General features: G+C 35.8%; 1 protein-coding gene across 2 annotated transcripts in view; it reads left to right on the forward strand.

Moving 5' to 3' along the window:
* The window catches only part of SGCZ (sarcoglycan zeta), a 589,790-nt gene that overhangs the window by 507,322 nt on the left and 62,008 nt on the right, over positions 1 to 20,460 (forward strand). For both annotated transcript variants that reach the window (XM_084877019.1, XM_084877020.1), the window contains one exon: positions 15,426 to 15,513. In XM_084877019.1, coding sequence (XP_084733145.1) covers positions 15,426 to 15,513 — 88 coding nt within the window. The remainder of the gene's footprint in view (positions 1 to 15,425; positions 15,514 to 20,460) is intronic.

Genomic DNA, 20,460 nt, shown 5'->3' on the forward strand with positions numbered 1-20,460 from the left:
AATTTTAGGTGCTAATTAGATACCTGAGACTGGTGGATACTCTATTGGATAATGCCAGTGATTCTCATTATCACAGATAGTTTTCGTGGGCAGTCTTGGTCTGTTGGCGTAGGGCAGCAGAAACAGTTAGGAGGCCAAGAACACTTTACCTATTAAACCATATGTAATTTTATAACATTTGAGTTTATCCATCATGTTTTTAATTTTTAACCTGTTACTATATTTTTTTAATTACTAATGATTTTATCAACAAAATTAAGGTTCATTTAATACAAGGTTGATTTGGTGGCATTTAGTGCAGATTTTTACTAATTGATAACCAAATGATCATCCAAGGATTAATGCAGTCACAGATTAAATTATCTCAAAAACTATAGCTGTCCTTTCTATGAGTGTCTTATTTGTCATGTTTAATTTTCTTTGGGCAGAAATAGGTCACATTCCTAATTATTATTCAACTAGAGGCCCAGTGCATGGAATTTGTGCAGAAGGGTAAGGGCCCTAGCAGCTGCCAGCTGCTGGTCAAGGGCCTCCCTTCCCTAGCTGCTGGATGTTGGCTGGGGCCTCCCTTAGTTTTGCGTCATCCCATGGTGGTCAGCACCCATTATAGCAAGATATCGAACTCCCAGCCGGTCGAATTCCCAAGGGGACACTTTACATATTAGGCTTTGATATATATAAATGTGTTTAACAATACCAAATCTTTTAGGAATATTTTTATCTTGAAAAATCAGCAATTTTTCATACTGATTTGAGTTTAGATCCCCTGATGCTCCTAAAATTTTCAGTTGACTTTTAATAGATTCTTTTTCACCCTAAAGAGAGAGCTTATAGCCCCCCCCAAAAAAAACAATATTTTAATAGACAATTTTTGGAGACTATTAGTCTAGCCCAAAGTGAATCCACACCTTTAATATGATTTGATCATTTTTTTTCCAGCTTAAATTGGTAGATTCTCAGCATTACACTTTGGTCAATATATTGACATGTAAATTTAAGAATAACAAACATTGTGTTAGCTCAACTAGTCAGTTTATACTTAACATTGATCCTAATGAGCAAATTAATTTTGCATTGTTCTACAGAGGTTAATAAAATAGTATGTTCAGTAAAACTTCTTAAGAAAGTAAACTTATTATAGATCATTATTAAAAAAATTTGCTTTTATTGAACTAGGTGTTTAGAGAAGGGCTTGTCTCTAAAAAAATTATTGTCTCATTTTGCTAGTTTCAGGTAACACCTCAGTTGCCTATAAGTTAAAGAGGAGCAAGGCAATATAATTGTGCTTGAGCATAATTTCTAATGGCTTAAAATTTAGTGAAATAATTTCATCTTGCAAAAATGTGTTTTTGTTTTCTTTTTTTTTTTTTTTTTTTTTTTTTTTTTTTTTTGTGCTAGTATTAATTTTATTAAAATAACAATGAAACTCCAGTTTTAGAATATTTAGTTATTAACTGAAAATACTATATCTGAGTGAACAGTCTATTTCTTCTTGATGAGTGAGATTCAAGAGGAACATCATTTCCCCTTTTCTTCAATGTTTCTCTGGAGTCACTTCAACTCATGTTATTTTAATAAATCCAGTAAATATTTTATATAACAGGCTATGACAAATTGATAATTACATTTGCATTGTAAAATATAGTATTTCCAACCCATATCCTGGAAGTTACATAGGTTAAATGTATTTTCATAAGATTAATGACTCAAGTATAAGAGGTAGTTTTAGCATCCTCTGGAATCAAACACAAAGTGGCAGCCAAGTATATGTCATGATGATGGTTAAGCAGCTTATTGAATATTTTGTAAGGCTAAAAGCTCTCTGCCTTTGCATTATGCTACATTATTTAGGATGTCTATTGATTTTTAGAAGTTAGGTTGCTAGCATGAAGAAGGCAAGGCCATGTTGCAGTGATTTCTATAAACTGACCTACTTCTCATTCATTTCTACCAAGCTGCACATAATTCTCACACTTGAAGGTCATGAAAGTTTTTCTAAAATATAATATCTAAAGATGTTCAAGCTGTAGCGTAATTAATGCCTGTTTTCCCCACTTGCAGATAAACTGATCTTAAGACTATTACATTAACCCAGTGATATTTATGATTATCACTGTTATATTGAGTGCACTCTATTAAGAGCTCACTATCACAACATGTAGATGAATTTTGAATACGAGGTTTATTAGTTTGTATAATGTGAGCACTTATTTTTTTAGGAGAAGTAAATCTTCTGTTACATTTGTTTACTCTGTCCATTAATTTACTGTACCCATAACCTGTGAGTCTAGTGCTAACCTGTAACCTGTCTACCTTGGCTCATTCAAAATGTCAAGTAGATTTCTAGAGTTACTCTAAGGTTCCAAATTACCTCTTCAGACATAAGTGATTTTCACTTTTTTCTAATGCATAATCAGAGGATTCCCAGATCAGAGGTGTATTGGACATGCATACAGAGGACTAATGCACTGCTCCATATTTTTAATAAAATATTCCAGACTAGTGATTAATAGTGTAATTTTGGTCTCCAGAGAAACTATGAATTGAAAGGGAAAAAAATTATCTTTTTTCTCACAAGGACACACCTGCTTTTTAATTATTTCCATTGTGATCTTCATATGTGGAGAAAATATTTTTAAATTATCTTAAGATATGCAAATGATTAGTTAATATTTATATTCTCTGGTAGGCTATAATCTTTCTAAAAATCTAAAGAGTGCAAGTAATGGATGGTATTTATTTTGAAAACCACATTACTATGTTGGTTGTTTTATAGTTAAAAGCATAGCTTCAACCAAAATGTCTGTAAAATTCTAATTTTAACCAATTCTCTTGTCACTTTGTTGTTTAAAAGATACTGAAGCAAATTATCCTTTTATTGATCTTAAATTGCTAAGTAGGAGTAGCTACATACCTTTATAACTATCTATCTGTATTGATATTTAGACTTTTAGCATTTCTTGGTGTTATTTTAAATGGCCACAACATCATTGTGTCATGTTGAATATGTGCATATGTATATTAGCCTAATTTATATGCATTATGTTTCTGTTTACACCTTACTTATTCTAGAAACTATAGTTAAAATAACAAAAAAATGTACAAAAATATAGCAAGATATAAGCAAGAATAACTTAAGGAAGGCTGGACTTGAAAAAAAACTAGAACAAAAGTAGAGCAGAATCAAAAAAGAAAGAAAACTCCTTAAATGATTTTTATCCTTCTGCTTCAATTTTTACTTCGGGAAGTAAAAGGAAAAGAAAGGGAATTGGTTACGGTTTATGCTGCACGCTCACTCATGGGTAGTAATTGGTATGAGGAGGGCCTCAGGAGGGTGCCTAAACCGCTGTGTTCACTACATCGCCTGAGAGAGCCAGGGCAGAGACAAAGGCGAATCGGGGGTCAGAACCTCCTCAGAATATTTTCCTATCAGTGACTTCCGTGACTAGATAATTCATAACAGACAATGAACCACGGTGAGGAGGTTCTCAGAAAACATGTTGGGAATAGAAATAGAGAAAAGTTGACTGATGAATAAATGCTCTTTCTCCTGCAGTACTTCACATTCCAGTTAACATATGAACACCGATAATTTGGGGAAGTCACTCTAACAGCTATTGTTAATATTCCTTTTCAAGATCAACACTGACGCCTTTAACATATGTATTTCAGCAATTAAATAATTTGCATTCTGTAGGAAACAGTTTCAATTAATTGTTTTATTAATCAAAGAATTTTAAAAATTACCTGTTTTGCAACTTCTTGAGTGGTTTGAATACTTAAGGAAAGGAATGTGGTGTCTGCCTTGAGCAGCAAAAGATGATGAATATAAATCAATTCATGTGATATGACTTGTTCCACTTAAATGTCTTTAAAAAAAACACATTGCTGCCAGGACCAATTTGGCTCAGTGGATAGTAGGGGTGTCGAACTCAATCAGAGAAGGGGCCAAAATCTAAAATCCAGCCTAAATCATGGGCCGAATGGTTTACTGAACAGTCATAAACTGACAATGTCATAAACTGACAGCGGAGTGCAGTGATGACAGCACGGTGCGGGCCACATTGCAAGGCCTGGCGGGCTGGATTTGGCCCGCGGGCCTTGTGTTTGACACATGTGGGATAGAGCATCGGCCTGCGGACTGAAAGGTCCTGGGTTCGATTCCAGTCAAGGGCATGTACCTTGGTTGCGGTCACATCCCCAGTGGGGGGTGTGCAAGAGGCAGCTGGTCAATGTTTCTCTCTCATCAACGTTTCTAACTCTCTGTCCCTCTCAATTCCTCTCTGTGTAAAATCAATAAAAATATATTTAAAAAAAAACACAAAAACACACATTGCTCTGGGTTAAAAAAAAAATAGTAGCAAGGTAAGGTCTGTGTGATCTGAACACACACCCACGTGAGGACATGCAGCCTGACTGCATCATAAATGTGTCAGGATCAGTTCATTCCTTCAACAGGCATTTATTGAACAGGAAGTAGGTACCAAGCATGATGCAAACTATACTTTCAAAAGTCTGCTGTTGGGACATTCCAGTGTAATGGAGGATATAAAGAAAGGAAAGATCCATGAAGCACAGGCCAAAAGTCCTGTGACAAGTACTATCATCAACTCCAGCTGAGGCGCTGGAGAGTGGGAGGTGCATTTTTACTGGGGAGAGTCAGGAAAGCTGTACAGAGGACATAACTGTCACCTGAGACTTCAAAATAGCTACAGTTTTGCCAGTTTGGAGAAGTGGAGAAGAGAATCTCAGGCACAGGGAACAGAAGATAAGAATACACAGTAGTGGCATATTTTCAGGAAAATGGAAATGTGGGTAGTTCTTGCATGGTGAAGGGTATGAAATAGAGCTACAAAAGTACAATCAGAGCATATCATGAAGTACTTTATATGTTAAGAATGTAAAATTGTTTTCATCCTGGGAATGAGGAATCAACACATGTTTTATTTTGTTTTGCTTTAATTTAACAATGCCAATGTTTTCTTATTTAAAAACTAGTGGCCCAGTGCATGAAAATTCATGCACTGGAGGGCAGGGCAGGAATAGGGGCCCCTCAGCCCGGCCTGTCCCCTCTCACAATCCGGGAGTCCTCAGGGGTGGGAGGTGACCTGGCAATCAGGGGAAGGAAATTCCTTCATCTCACCTCTGCTGCTGCCACTGCTGGCAGCATAAGCCTAGGCCAGCCCTGGTTACCTGAGCCTCAGGTAGCCCAGGGCAGCTGGGCAGCCGCCATCTGAGGCTTGTCTATGCCTCAGGCCGGCCCTGGGCAGATGGGGGTCTAAGGGCAGGTCTGGCCACACCATGCACCTGCTGCCACCCAGTGGAACTGAAAGGACGGGGGGACTCCAGCAGGGCTAAGGGCACTAGGCACTGCCATCTTGTGGCTAGGGGCACCATCATCTTGTGGCTGTGAGTACTGCCATCTTTGTGATGGTGTGATGGCCAATTTGCATATTCCCTCTTTATTAGATATGATATTTTTAAATCTAACAGTGGATATGAAAAAAACCAATTTAAGCAAGAAGTGGTTATCATAATGTGAGTTACCAGTCTGTTACAGGAGGGGTCACAGGAAAAGGTGTATTTAAGAAACATATATGGCATAGCTGATTGGATATTGAGAGAAAAGGGAGACCAAGTTTGGAGATAATGTAAGCTATTATAAAATTGTGTAATTTCTGTCAGTGAGGATTAATTAGAAAATGTATCTGGTAAAACTCAGGTAAAATTTGATAAATTCCAGAAATGACATATCAAATTTGTGCCATCTACATGGAATGATATGTATCATTAATTCAAGTTATGTTTGAGGATAGCGATTAGGGAGGCTCTCGTAGGTGATGTGTTCTAAAATGTGTGTGCAGAGAGCACTGCCAGGAATATCCCTCTTCCTCTCCAACCTGGGCAAACACAAGGAACCAGATCTACTGAATCTTGGATGATGGTACTGTGGAGGTCAGATCTTACCTCTCAGGCAGGATATGTATCAGATATTTCAGAGACTGGGTTATTTAAAGCAAATTTAAATTATATTTGTCCCATTATTTTGAATTTATTTTCAGAGTTTGGTTTTGCCGTTTAGAAAGCCTAGAAATTAATCACCGACCAGTAAGACAGTATCTTACTGTGCTTGACAGGGTTTGATCCAGACTACCGGGTTTGACTACAGCCTCTGTTATTGATTATCTGTATGATTTAGAGCAACTGACTTATACTCTTTGCTACAGTGTCTTCATGGTGAAACACAGCGGATGGTAGCTAGCACTGTCATTAGTAGAGTACTGGAATGCAGTGCGGAATAAATAATTAAAGCAAACACTGATAGTGTCCCTAGCAAAGGTGAGGCCCTCGTCTGAGCATTTTGTGTACATTATATCATTAATTCCTTAGAAACCCTAGAAATCATGTATCATCACCCTGTTTACAGATAAAGAAAGGATGGTACAGAGACGTTCTGTGTATTGCTGAGTCAAGCAGTCAACATTTGGTAGACTCACTGTTTGAAATCAGTCACGGTTCACTGCCTGTCTTACAACCACTTTCTTAATTTTTTTCATGGAAAATTTTACTTCACGCTCATAGATGTAAAGTATTTAGACCATGATCAAGCACTGATTAAGTACCAGCACATCCTAGCTGCTATTTCTACTGCTATTTCTACTACAATTTAATAGTTAGTCTTGAGAGAATGAATATAGGAATCTGAAGTGCCTATATACCTGCAACACCTTATAAACATATATACACAATATCTTCTCATCAGCCCAACATACTTTTTTAGAGAAATGTCTATCACAGCAGCTTGTGAGTGTAACATTCTGTTTTGTCCTACCTTTTATTTACTTGGTTTATTGACTGTGTGCCTTAGTAAATTATGAAGTCTGTAAGAGAAGAAAGTGTGTCTTTTTATGTTACCGTTTTACACACACTGATGAGCAAAGAGCTGGGCACATCATAGGTATTCAGTAAGTATTTATGATAAACAAAGGTGAGCTCAATAGAAATACAAAGAAAATAATCATTTTCCCCTTCCTCAATTGCACAGACTGTCACAAAGGCACTGCAATGAGAACATTTTGCATTATTTTTCTACTAGAGGCCTAATGCATGAATTCTTGCACCAGTGGGGTCCCTCGGCCTGGCCTGCATGATCAGGCCAAAACTGGCTCTCTGACATCCTCTAAGGGGTCCCAGATTACAAGAGGGTGCAGGCCAGGCCAAGGGAACCCACAGGTGCACAATCAGGGCCAGAGAGGGATACAGAAGGTTGACCAGCTGGGGAAGGACTACAGGAGGGCTCTAGGCATGTCCAGCCCAACTCACTCAGTCCTGATTGGTCAGACTCCAGAGGAAGCTAACCTACCAGTCAGAGCATCTGCCCCCTGGTGGTCAGATCACATCATATGCTAAGTTTCCGGTTATCCGGTTTTCTGATCATTAGCATATTACACTTTGAGTGGTTGAACAGATGACCAGATGACTGGACACTTAGCATATTGGGCTTTTATTATATAGGATAACCATTACAGCCAGATCCTCAGCTAAATAATGCATGCTTGAAGGAAATGTAAGCAAGGTTCTCAGGCCTATTTAGTGATGCCATTGCCTTTCTCCATGTACAGGCAGTCCTTGGATTACATCGAACTCAATGTACTTCGAGATCTCCCATCCATTTGTTTATTTTTTTTAAAAAGTTCCATCATTTCAGCATATGTACATATGTACTTTATGTGTTTTATTATTTATTTACCACAAGTAAAGGTCAGGAATTGTTATCTTTTATTTATTTATTTATTTTTTTTACTGTTTCACTTCATTACTGCTGTGTATGTGTTCTATGTGACTGACATATGTGCTTATGCACATGATTCAACTTACTGCAAAAATTATGTTGTCATGCCATAAGAACGAATCTCCAACAAAATCCGAGGACATACTATATCTTCTATGGGCTTTGTCTCAAGAGTAGCATCAGAAGTATAAATAGCATAAATATATTTTCTGTAATTATAGCCAAGATGCAGGTCAGCTCCAGAGAACTGAAATGCCTGTTAATAGAGGATATCCTAGTTTTGATGGAAAGATACTTGAATCTAAGAGCATGACATTTTCTTCCTCCAAAGAAAGTGTATTTATACTAGTGCATTGTGCAGACTGAGATGTCACCTGTTCATCCTTACTATGTTTATTCCTACTCCATGAGATAATACCACCAAATAATTTTCTCCCCATTATGTTCCCAGCAAAAATAAGCTAGAAGGGAGTACTGTTATCTCTATTTTAACATCTGAAACTAGGCTGGCTTTCCAGGTGTTGGAACACAGAACTGCAATATAAAGGAGCTTGAAGAGAGAATATAAAGAAGAGAGTGGGAAGATATGATCTGTTAGTAGAAGTGATTTTCTTATGTAGAGATCTTGGGAGAAATGAATGCAAAGACAATATAAAACCTTCCCAAATGTCAATCTTTTTTAGAAAGAGGTAGTTTCTTTGTACTGATTTTCACTTAAAATGGCTTTGTTATCATATTTATATATAGTTTAGAATTATATCTTCTTTAGATGATTGAAAGAGTTGATATTATTTTTTACCATAGACATTTGTATCACATACCATATTTTCCAGTGTATAAGACGACTTTTGAAATGAAAAAAAAGCCTGCTCAAATTGGCCAGAGTCAGAGAGGCAGTCTATTAAAAAAAAAACAAAACTGGTGTTGCCTCGGAAGTGTGTGTGTGGGGGGGGGGGGGGGGGGGTAGTCTTATACAGCGAATATAGGCCTAAACCTATGTTTTAACTGTAAAATTAGGGGGTCGTCTTATACGCCGGAAAATACGGTACATATTTTTAAATTGGTACTGGGGATATTGTGTAAAAGGTTATGAGTTGGACCTACGATAAATAGGCCTTGGTTCTAACCCCTCAAAATGTTTCTGCGCCTATCTACAATGCAGAAATGGTGTGATTTGTCAATAAGAAATGATGTTCTTACATGCTTTATCTTTCATTTACCAAAAATAGTTACTTGGTTTTGATTCAGTTCACCTAATCACATTTTACCATACCAGTGTAACAGTAATATATTGAAGTCCACATGAATATAGTATAGATGATTGTTCATTACCTCTGATAGCTGTGTGTGTGTTTAATTTCTTTATTAATTAAGCTATTGCATATGTGTCCTTATTCCCCCCCACCCCACCCCCACCAACTCATGCCCTCGCCTCCCTGTTGCCTGTGTCCATTAGTTAGGTTTATATGCATGCACACAAGTCCTTTGGTTGATCTCTCCCCTTTATCCCACCCTCCCCTACCTTTCCTCTGAGGTTTGATGGTTTGATTGGTACTTCTCTGTCTCTGAATCTGTTTTGTTCATTAGTTTATGTTATTAATTATATTCCACAAATGAGTGAGATCATGTAATATTTATCTTTTTCTGACTGGCTTATTTCGCTTAGCATAATGCTCTCCAGTCCCATCCATGCTGTTGAAGTGGTAGGAGTTCCTTCCTTTTTACAGCAGCATAGTATTCAATAGATGTACCACCGTTTTTTAATCCACTCATCTGCTGATTGGCAATTAGGCTATTTCCAAGTCTTAGCTATTGTAAATTGTGCTGCATGAACATAGAGGTACATATATCCTTTCTGATTGTTTTTCTAGTTTCTTGTGATATAGTCCTAGAAGTGGAATCACTGGGTCAAAGGGGAGTTCCATTTTTTGTTTTTTGAGGAAACTCCATGCTGTTCTCCACAGTGTTTGCACCAGTCTGCATTCCCACCAGCCATGCAAGAGGGTTCCTTTTTCTATGCATTCTACCCAGCACTTGTACTTTGTTCATTTGTTGATGTTGGCCATTCTGACAGGTGTGAGATGGTACCTCATTGTTGTTTTGATTTGCATCTCTTGGATAATTAGTGACTTTGAGCATGTTTTCATATGTCTCTTAGCCTTCCTTCTTTATTCTTTTGAAAAGTATCTATTAGGTCCATTGCCCATTTTTTTTTATTAGACTGTTTATTTTCCTTTTGTTAACTTGTATGAGTTCCCTGTAAATGTTGGAGATTAAACCCTTATCAGTGATAACATTGGCAAATATGTTCACCCATGCGGTGGGCTTTCTTGTTTTGTTGATAAAGCTTTTTATTTTGATGTAATCCCATTTGTTTGTTTTCCATTGCCCTAGGAGCAGTATCAGTGAAGAAATTGCTTCAGCATATGTATGATATTTTGCTGCCTGTGGATTCTTCTAGTATTTTTATGGTTTTCTGTCTTATGTTTAAATCCTTTATCTATTTTGAGTTTATTTTTGTGTACAGTTTAAGTTAGTGGACTATCAATAGTTTCATTTTTTTGCATGTGTCTGTCCAATTTTCCCAAAACCATTTATTGAAGAGACTGTCTTGACTCCATTGCATGTTCATGCCTCCTTTGTCAGATATTAATTGAGCATAGTGGTTTGGGTCAATTTCTGGGTTCTCCATTCTATTCCATTGGTCTATATGTCTGTTCTTGTGCCAGTACCAGGCTATTTTGAGAACAGTGGCTTTGTAATACAGCTTGATAACTGGTATTGAGATCCCACCTATTTTGTTCTCAGGATTGCTGCAGCCATTCGGGGTCTTTTTTTTTTTTTTTTATTCCAGATGAATTTTTGGAAAGTTTGTTCTAGGTCTGTGAAATATGCCATTGGTATTTTGATGGAGAGTGCATTGAATCTATAGATTGCTTTGGTAGTATGGACATTTTAATTATATTGATTCTACCAGTCCATGAACATAGTATTTTCTTCCATCTGTTTATGTCTTCCTCCATCTCTTTTTTTAGTGTCCTGTAGTTTTCAGCGAATAGGTCTTTTGCCTCCTTAGTTAAGTTTAATCCTAGGTATCTTAATTCTTTAGGTGCAATGGTAAATGGGCTTTTTTAGTCTCTTTTTTCTGTAAGTTCACTATTGGTGCATAGAAATGTCATAGATATCTTGGCGTTAATTTTGTATCCTGCTACACTGCCGAATTCATTTATTAAGTCTCATAATTTTTTGATGGAGGCTTTAGGATTTTCTATGTATAGTATCATGTCATCTGCAAATAAAGACAGTTTTACTTCTTTTCCAATTTTGATGCCTTTTATTTCTTCTTCTTATCTCAATGGCTAGTACTTCCAGTACTATGTTGAACAGGAGTGTTGAGAGTGGACATACCTCTCTTGTTCCTGTTCTTAGGGGAAATGGTTTTAGTTTTTGCCCATTGAGTATGATGTTGGCTGTGGGTTTGTCATATATAGTTTTATTATGTTGAGGTATGATCATTCTATTCCCACCTTGCTAAGAATTTTTATCAAGAAAGGATATTGGATTTTGTCAAATGATTTTTCTGCATCAATTGATATAACTATGTGATTTTTATGTCTCAATTTGTTTATGTTATGTAGTATGTTTATTGATTTGTGGATATTGTACCATCCTTGCATTTCTGGGATAAATCCTACTTGGTCATGGTGTACTACTGGATCCAATTAGCTAGAATTTTGTTGAGGATTTTGGCATCTATTTTCATGAGGGATATTGGTCTGTAATTCTTTTTCATTGTGTTGTCTTTATCTTGTTTTGGTATTAGGGTGATGCTGGCTTCATAGAATGAGCTTAGAAGTGTTCTTCCTCTTGATTTTTTTGGAATAGCCTGAAGAGGATAGGTTTTAGTTCTTCCGTGAATGTTTGGTAAAACTCCCCTGTGACGCTGTCTGGCCCTGGGTTTTTGTTTGCTGGAAGCTTTTTGATGATTGCTTCAATTTCTTCCTTAGTTATTGGCCTATTGAGCTGTTTGTATTCTTCCTAATTGAGTTTTCAAAAGTTATATTTTTCTAGGAATATGTCCATTTCCTCCATATTGTCTAGTTTGTTGGAATATAGTTATTCATAGTATTTTTTAACAATCCTTTTTATTTCTGTGAAGTCTGTTATTATTTCACCTCTTTCCTTTCTGATTTTATTTGGGTCTTCTCTCTTTGCTTCTTGATGAGCCTGGCTAGAGGTTCATCAATCTTGTTTATCCTTTCAAACAACTCTAGGTTTCATTGATCTTTTGCATGTGTGTGTGTGTGTGTGTGTGTGTGTGTGTGTGTGTGATTTATTTCTGCTCTGATCTTTATTATCTCCTTCCTTCTGCTCACTCTGGGCTTTTCTTGTTGCTCTATTTTTAATTCTTTAAGTTGTAGAGTTAGATGATTTACTACTATTTTTTCTTCTATTTGAGTTAAGCCTGTAGAGCTATAAACTTCCCTCTCAGGTCTGCTTTCATTGAGTCCCATAGATTTTAGATTGTTGTATTTTTATTGTCATTAGTTTCCTGGATGTTTTTAATTTTCTTCCTTGATCTTTTTTGGTAATCTAACAAGATGAACCAAAAAGACCCACACCAAGACATACCATAATTATGATGACAAATGTTCAAGAAAATAGAGAATTTTAAAGGCTGCAAGAGAGTTACAGAAAGTTACATACAAGGGATCTCCCATTAGATTGTCAAATGATTTCCCAACAGATACACATCAGGCCAGAAAAGAATAGAAGGAAATTTACAAAATGATGCAAAGCAAGGAACTGGATCCAAGAATAATCTATCCAGTAGGGCTATCATTCAAAATTGAAGGGGAAATAAGGAGCTTCAGAGACAAAAATAGGCTATGGGAGTTTATCACTGCCAATCCAGCAATGTAAGAAATGCTAAAGGAACTGGTGTACAAAGAAGAAATAGAAAAGTAAGAAGGAACATAGGCACAAAATATAAAAATGGCTATAAACAAGTATCTATCAAAAATAACTATAAACAAGTATCTATCAAAAATAACTTTAAACATACACGGACTTAATGCTCCAATTAAAAGACACTGAATGGCTGAATGGATAAATAAAAACATGACTCCTATATATGCTGACTAAAAGAGACTCACCTGAGAACAAGGGACTCACACAGACTGAAACTGAAGGGATGGAAAAATATCTTTCAGGCAAATGGAAATAAAAAACAAAAAGCTGGGGTAGCAATACTTATATCTAACAAAATAGACCTCAAAGTGAAGGCCATAACAAGAGATAAGGAAACAAGAGATAAGGAAGGCCAGATATTCATAATACTAAAGGGATTGATACAATAAAATATAACACTGATAAACATATATACACCCAATGCAGGAACACCCAAATACATAAAAAAAACACACACACAAAAAAAAAAAACACACCTCCTGGAAGATATCAAGGAAGAGATCAACAATAATACAATCATACAATCATAGTAGGGGACTTGAATACACCACTGACATCACTGGATAAATCCTTTAGACAAAAAAATCAGCAAAGAAATAGCAATCCTAAATGATTCACTAGATCAAATGGACTTAATTGACATCTTCATAACATTTCACCCCAAAGCCACAGAATATGCATTCTTCTCAAGTGCACATGGGACATTTTCAAAAATAGACTGCATATTGAGTTACAAGCAAAGTCTCCCCAAATTCAAGAAGACTGAAATCATAGGGAAAGACAGAGAGAAATATCAGTGTGAAAGAAACACATTGATTAGTTACCTCCTGCATACACCTGACTAGGGTTGGGCCTGGGCTTGAGAAGGCTTCTGCAACCAAGGCACATAATCTTGACTGGAATGGAACCCCGGGCCTTTCGGTCCACAGGCCAAACTGGCTAGAGCAAGATAAGATTTTTTAAATTTCAAAAAATAACATGATTTGCAAAAAGAATTAAGTTGTGATGAGAGTCAGGAGGGGGTTGAAATTCTATCATGGTGATTTTTGTACAACTATGCCTCACTTTACAAAATACATATTATCTTCAAAATGTGGGAAATTATTTTAAAAAATTAAGTCTTAGTTTAGATATATTAGCGAAGCACACTTTTAAGAAAAAGTTTGTGTGTGTGCTTTGTGTTTGCTCAGTGCTTTGTCTCTCGCCAAAAGGGCAAAAAACAGCTTTAGAATAAATGCCTATAGTATTCCTATGTGTATCCAAATCACAGATTCCAAGTCCTAATCTATAAAGAATTTTGATATGGCTTGCGTATGAAAGTACGTGTATATTTACATTGACATGGAATGACAGACCATCTTGATTGGGAAGATACGGTTGGGAAATATTTTCATTGTCACACAGAGTGAGACAGCAAATATTCATTGAATGAATGAATGGACAGTTTGTAAGTAATCACCCTACTTACATTTTAGATCATAAAAATGATAAAGTGGGGACCGGTTTGGCTCAATGGATAGAGCGTCGGCTTGGGGACTGAAGGGACCCGGGTTCGATTCCGGTCAAGGGCATGTACCTTGGTTGCGGGCACATCCCTGGTAGGGGGTGTGCAAGAGGCAGCTGATCGATGACTCTCTCTCATCGATATTTCTAACTCTCTATCTCTCTCCCTTCCTCTCTGTACAAAATCAATAAAATATATTTTTAAAAAAATGATAAAGTGGTCAGTTGTAAGATAATTGTCTGAGACAGGTGGTGGCAAAATCCTCATATACTAGTTTCTTAGGCAATGATAATGTCCTTCCATAAATTATTTTATTATTAAGTACTAGGCCAGCGATTGAAGGAAACATCAACCAAAGTTATATATACTAAAGGAGAATTTACAGGCAAACACCTCATGTTCTATAAACCTCCTTAGTTAAATCATTCTGTGATTTACAAGTAATTTGTTCATGGGGTAGATGGTTAAGTATTTGTCATGAAGATGTATTTATCCACTCAGTAAGCACTTAGCAAATGCTTTCCTTCAGTGGTATGTTAAGTAGTGGGGAGATAGTTGTGTATACATGGTAGCCATGGTCTCTGTGCCATGGATGGTTTCTCTCATGACAGAAGCAAGTAAAAAAATCAAGTAAACCCATAAATGAGTAAAATAAATTCATCTTATAAGTACTTTGAACAGAATAAGTGAAGAGTGGGAGTTTGGGAATTGAATGAATCTATAGTTACAGTTTTCAAGGAAAGCAATTTAGAGGAGATAACATTTAAGCTGAGATCTGTAAATTGTAAATTCAGCTTAAAAAGAGACTTTCTCAGTTGGATAAGGTCTAGAATATCTCCAAAAGCAAGTCCCTGGGAGGAGAGAAAGAGAGAGACTAGAATACCTATGATGCATACAATAACCAGCAAAGTTGAAAATGCTTCCACCCAATAGTTAGTGCCCATATTCCATTGTAGAAACATTCCTATTCTGTACAGTAGTTAAGAAGCATCCATATTTTTTATATTGTTCAACCAACGTTTGGGATATTAAAATTACTACCCAATATAAGCAAAAAAGAATTTTGATAATACCCAAACAGAGTATAATTTTATATATGAAGTTATGACTATATTTCTATTTTTTATTTGATTTCTTTATTTTATACATGTTTCCCAGGATAGTCCACTGGTCTTACAGTCTGACAGGAATGTAACAGTGAATGCAAGAAATCACATGGGGCAGTTAACTGGACAGCTGACAGTAGGTGAGTCTTTGGGGGTAAAATTGCTTCTACCATCTTACTCCATTTAAAACTCTTACGGTTGTTGAAATTGGGAAAAGCAAAAGTATATTATTTCTCTAATATATAACTAGACATCCCATACAGACCAATGATCTTGCACATGATTTGATTTGTCATGAAGCTGGCTATGGTTTCCTCTGTCTGGTAGTTATTCCTCTTTTCAGTGTGTTATTATGGGGCTGAATTATATATATTTTCTATTATTACTCTTGAATTATAAACTGCACAGTTTTCTTATCAAGTATATCTCTAGTATGTGTTCAATTATAGTATATAAGCTTGAACAAACATGTAAGATATAACATTATCTGGTCTATGTATTTTTTATTTTAGGCAAATAATTTTCCAATAAATATTATTATCAACTTATATAAATTAAAAGTGACATAATAGTTGAATGTAATAAATCTAACATTTATGAATTACTTATAAATTTGATATTGAATCATCTAAACTTTAAGGCTAATAGGCTTTAGAAGTAATATAGGTTAATGATAAAATACCTATTTGATCATATTGTCATAATTTTAATATAGAGGTTAATAATACACTAGAGGCCTGGTGCACGAAATTTATGCATGGGTAGGGTCCCTAGGCCTGGACAGAGATCAGGGCCAATCAAGGCATTCCTTCCCTCAGCTGCTGGCTGTTGGCCAAGGCCTTCCTTCATTCCACACTACCCCTGGTGGTCAGCGCACATTATAGTGGGCAGTCGAACTCCTGGTGGATCCAACTCCCAAGGAGATAATTTGCATATTAGCCTTTTATTATAGAGGATGGGATTATTATTTGAGTCAAATTTGTAAGAAGAAAGGCAAATTAAAAGTTAGTCATAGTTATGTAAGATAATACAAATATTGAATTTATGTGTAATTGCTAAAAGATTTTTCTAGAATATTACAATTTTCTGTGGGAAAATTGCCTACCAGTTATTGATTTTTTGTGTGTGTAATGTGTGTATGTATGAAACTATATTACAAATGGTAAATTACAATTTTGAGGACTGAGTTATTCTTATCTTGATAAGTACAGTATCATTTTAATGCACTTATATTTCTAATATTTCTAATTAAACTACACAAAATTATATCATTTTAAACATGAGATTTATAAACATGAGTTTGATTCCTTCAAGTTCCTTTATAGGTATATGAAATACTTCTTGGTATACTATTTATTTAATGAAACCAAAAGTGGAACTTATATCTTAACATATATTTCTAAAATATGTAATTTCATTTTGATTATAATAATTAAATATTATTTTACATATCTTTAAAGTATAAGCATTGGTCAATAGGTATCTATTATTTACTAATACTAACTGGTTAGTATTTTGTGATACATAGAAATATATCAATTAGGAATTGGGGTCATATGTAAATATATTCAAAATTAGAGAAAAGAAATATGTCTATGGATACAGAACTGGTCCAGAAGCACCAGGTACTAGTGTAAGTGATATGCCAACTCATCTCATTATTATTACAATGTTGCAACTGCAGAAACAGGCTTAAGCTGGCAGATTTTTTCATATCATCATTTTCTTATGTTGAGAACACTTTAGATAGATAAAACTTTCTTTTATGTCCTGATCTTGATTTTAAAAGAAAAGGTCCTTGGTGGAAATGCCTAAATGTGTATTAAATATAAAAAGACATATACAGGTATCCACTGTAATACAATAGCTGTATGACTATTGTTAATAGAGCCAAACAGCTATAGAGAGAAATCAAATGCCATTTGCACTTGCTGCATCTTTTCTACTGGAAATATAAAGAAAGATAGTATCATGATTGTATTTTGAACCTTTGGTTCAAATTTATTTTATTATGGTATCAGTATTTGTCAATGTAGGGGGAAAAAAGAGAAGAATGAAAAGGCAGAGAAAGGGTGGATGGAGGGAGAAAGGTTATGCTTTGTTTTAAATGAAGCAAATTAATAAGCTAATGATATTAATATATATGTGGATGGAAATATACTCAATCCATTGAGGCTTAAACTAAAAACTGTTCAATATCCTGGTCATTGGGGTCTACTGTTGGTGACCTCCATCTTTTTGTTGCTTTGTCTTTTTCAATGGAACTAAAGAAGACAAAACAATATGGAGAATAGGGGGAGCATAGAAAGAATTAAGTGTTCATATTTGAAGTCAAACTATCGAGACTCCCAAAAATAATTTATCTTTTGGATACTCAGTTATTTCATCTCTAAAACAGAGATAAGGACACCTACTTAGAAGATCATTATAAGAATCAAGGCAATTTCAGTACCTCAAATGGTAGACAGTTGTATTTTGAATCAGCTATTTTGATGATGGTGATTGTAATCCTAATATATAACCAAAACAACCAGATGGATGACTGCACATAAGCTGCATGGGGCAATAATGCTAGCAGGGGTGTTAGTGAGGTACTACCAAACAGCTGAATAGCAGGCTGCATGGGGTGACCAGGCTGGCAGGGGGATTGATGAGGGACGACCAAATGACTGAACAAGCAGGATGCATGGGGCGACCAGGCCAGGGGGTGGGGGGTAGTGTCTAGTGACCAAATGACTGAACAGCAGGCTGTGTGGGGTGACCAGATCAGAAGGGAAGGAAGTTGGGGGCAACCAGGCTATGGGGGGGGCAGTTGGGAGTAATCAGGCCAGTAGGGGGGCACGGTTAGGGACAACTAGGCCAGTGGGGAGCGGGCGGTGGGGGGGAGCAGTTGAGGGCAACCAGGCTAGCAGGGGGTCAGTTGGGGCAACCAAGCTGGCAGGAGGGGCAGTGAGGAGTGACCAGGTCATCAGGGGGGACAGTTAAAGGTGACCAGACTGGCAGAGGGGGGCAATTAGGAGCAACCAGGCCAGTAGGGATAGCAGTTGGGGGCAACCAGGCCAGGGGGGAGCGGGGGGAGTTAGGGGTGATCAGGCTGGCATGGGGGCAGTTATGGGCAATCAGGAAGGCAGGCAGGTGAACAGTTAGGAGCCAGCGGACCCAGATAGTGAGAGGGATGTCCGACTGCCAGTTTAGGCTCGGGAATAATGGAAAGAAGGCCTGAGCAGACCTGCTGTGTTCATTCTAACCCAGACTCTTTCTGAGAATATTAAACCAGATCATTTCTAACTAAATAGATGCAAAGAAAATATTTTAAACATATGACAGCTCAGACAGAGTCAAAATTAAATAAGTCAACATTTTTAAATTTGGGGTTTAAAAAATCAATTGAAATATATTTTGTGTGCTTATAAAATTCTAGGCTTTGTATTAAATTTATTTTAATACCAGAATACTGCCTCCCACCTCCCAATGACATGTAAGATTTCAGTTTTTCATAGAAGGAGATGAGTGAATTCAAGATTTCTTTGCACAATTTATTTTTCTTAGAATAAAGCTGAAATAGAGGACTAAAATTGTTTTTAAGAAGTGATTAAAGAACATATAAGATCCTAAGAGGTCAGATTCCTTCAAAAAAAGAAATAAGAATTTCCTTAAACATGTACCAGAATCATTAACCAGGTCAAAATTTCTACTTTTCAATCAATAAATGTCTATGTTAGCAGGGTGTTCCTCTTTTATATGCAACTTAAAGTGTATGTGATTTTATATGTTATATGTTCATATAACATATGTTGATAACATAATAGTTTCTATATTTCAGGACATGTTCATCAAATAACATGGGTAAAATGTAAAGTATGCATTTTGTGAAACACATCACATTTTCTTAGGAAACTGCTCTAATGTAATACACAGAATAATAAATCATTTTTAGGGATGTACATGTGTAATATTATGTTGTTTTGATATAAACTCTGTTCATAAAACTGATCATTAATTCTATAGTAATTGGATTTTCTAAAAATATAATTACCTTTCCAATAATATCATGGAGATAATTATCTTTTATTTCCCAATAACATTACTTTGATGTATAATAGAAAAGACAAACTATTCTAAATAGTTTAAAAATATAAATGTTAATTTTACCAAATTAATTGCTCTTCAATACTTCTTAGCCAACTTGAGTAAGGTATTAAATTATATGTTGCTTATTCTTACATTGCATTATAAAGTATTATTTAATTTTGATAAAACAATGGCTAAAAAATAATATATATATTTTTTTACTTTCATATGTCTTGTTATCAGTCAATAGCAGGAAAATAAAAATAAAAGGAGAGTAAATTGAAAACTTGAACATGGAATAATATTACTGAGAAAAGATAGTTTTGGTTTTAATTATTTTTGTTTAGTAGCATCCTTATTTTAAATTGCAGTCACAAACAATGTTGATTTAAAAACCCAGAATGATTGCTATGTGGTCCTGGGTTGAAAAAATAATAAACTTCATGCTGCCACATCTATGTCATTATCCCAGTAAAACATTAAGACTAATTGGTATTAAATAATTAGGATGTCATTGTTCTGAAATTTTTCTTTTAAAATGTCCTGAAGTCACAATCTTATGCTTCAAATGGGAACATGTATTTCATCATATTTCTTCTTATGTAGTGCTCAATAAATTTGGGAAAATTAATTAACTTCTAGAATTGCTAGCTGTTATTGTCAGAATCATTTACTCATCATTGACATTGTCATTTTAATTTTTCAAGAATCAGGGCATATCAAATTATATAAAAACCTCAATTACAACCTACAGTTCCTCATTTTTCTTTTTTAAAAATTTTAAAGAAATCACCAGAGTATATGTTTTAGAGAAAGAGGGAAGCAAGGGAGGGAGAAGGGGGATGTGGAGAGAAAGAGAGAGAGAGGGGGAGAGTAACAACCAAGCAAGAGAATAACATGGAGTGGCTGCTTTCCATGTGCACTCAACAGGCCACCTTTGGAGACAATGCTCCAACCTCCTGAGCCACACCAGCCAGGGCTTTTATGTTTTCAATTTTGTTTGTTTTTTGTCTGTC

The sequence above is a fragment of the Pipistrellus hanaki genome (assembly GCF_964339955.1).
Source record: "Pipistrellus hanaki genome assembly, chromosome: 3".
NCBI classification, from domain to species: domain Eukaryota; kingdom Metazoa; phylum Chordata; class Mammalia; order Chiroptera; family Vespertilionidae; genus Pipistrellus; species Pipistrellus hanaki.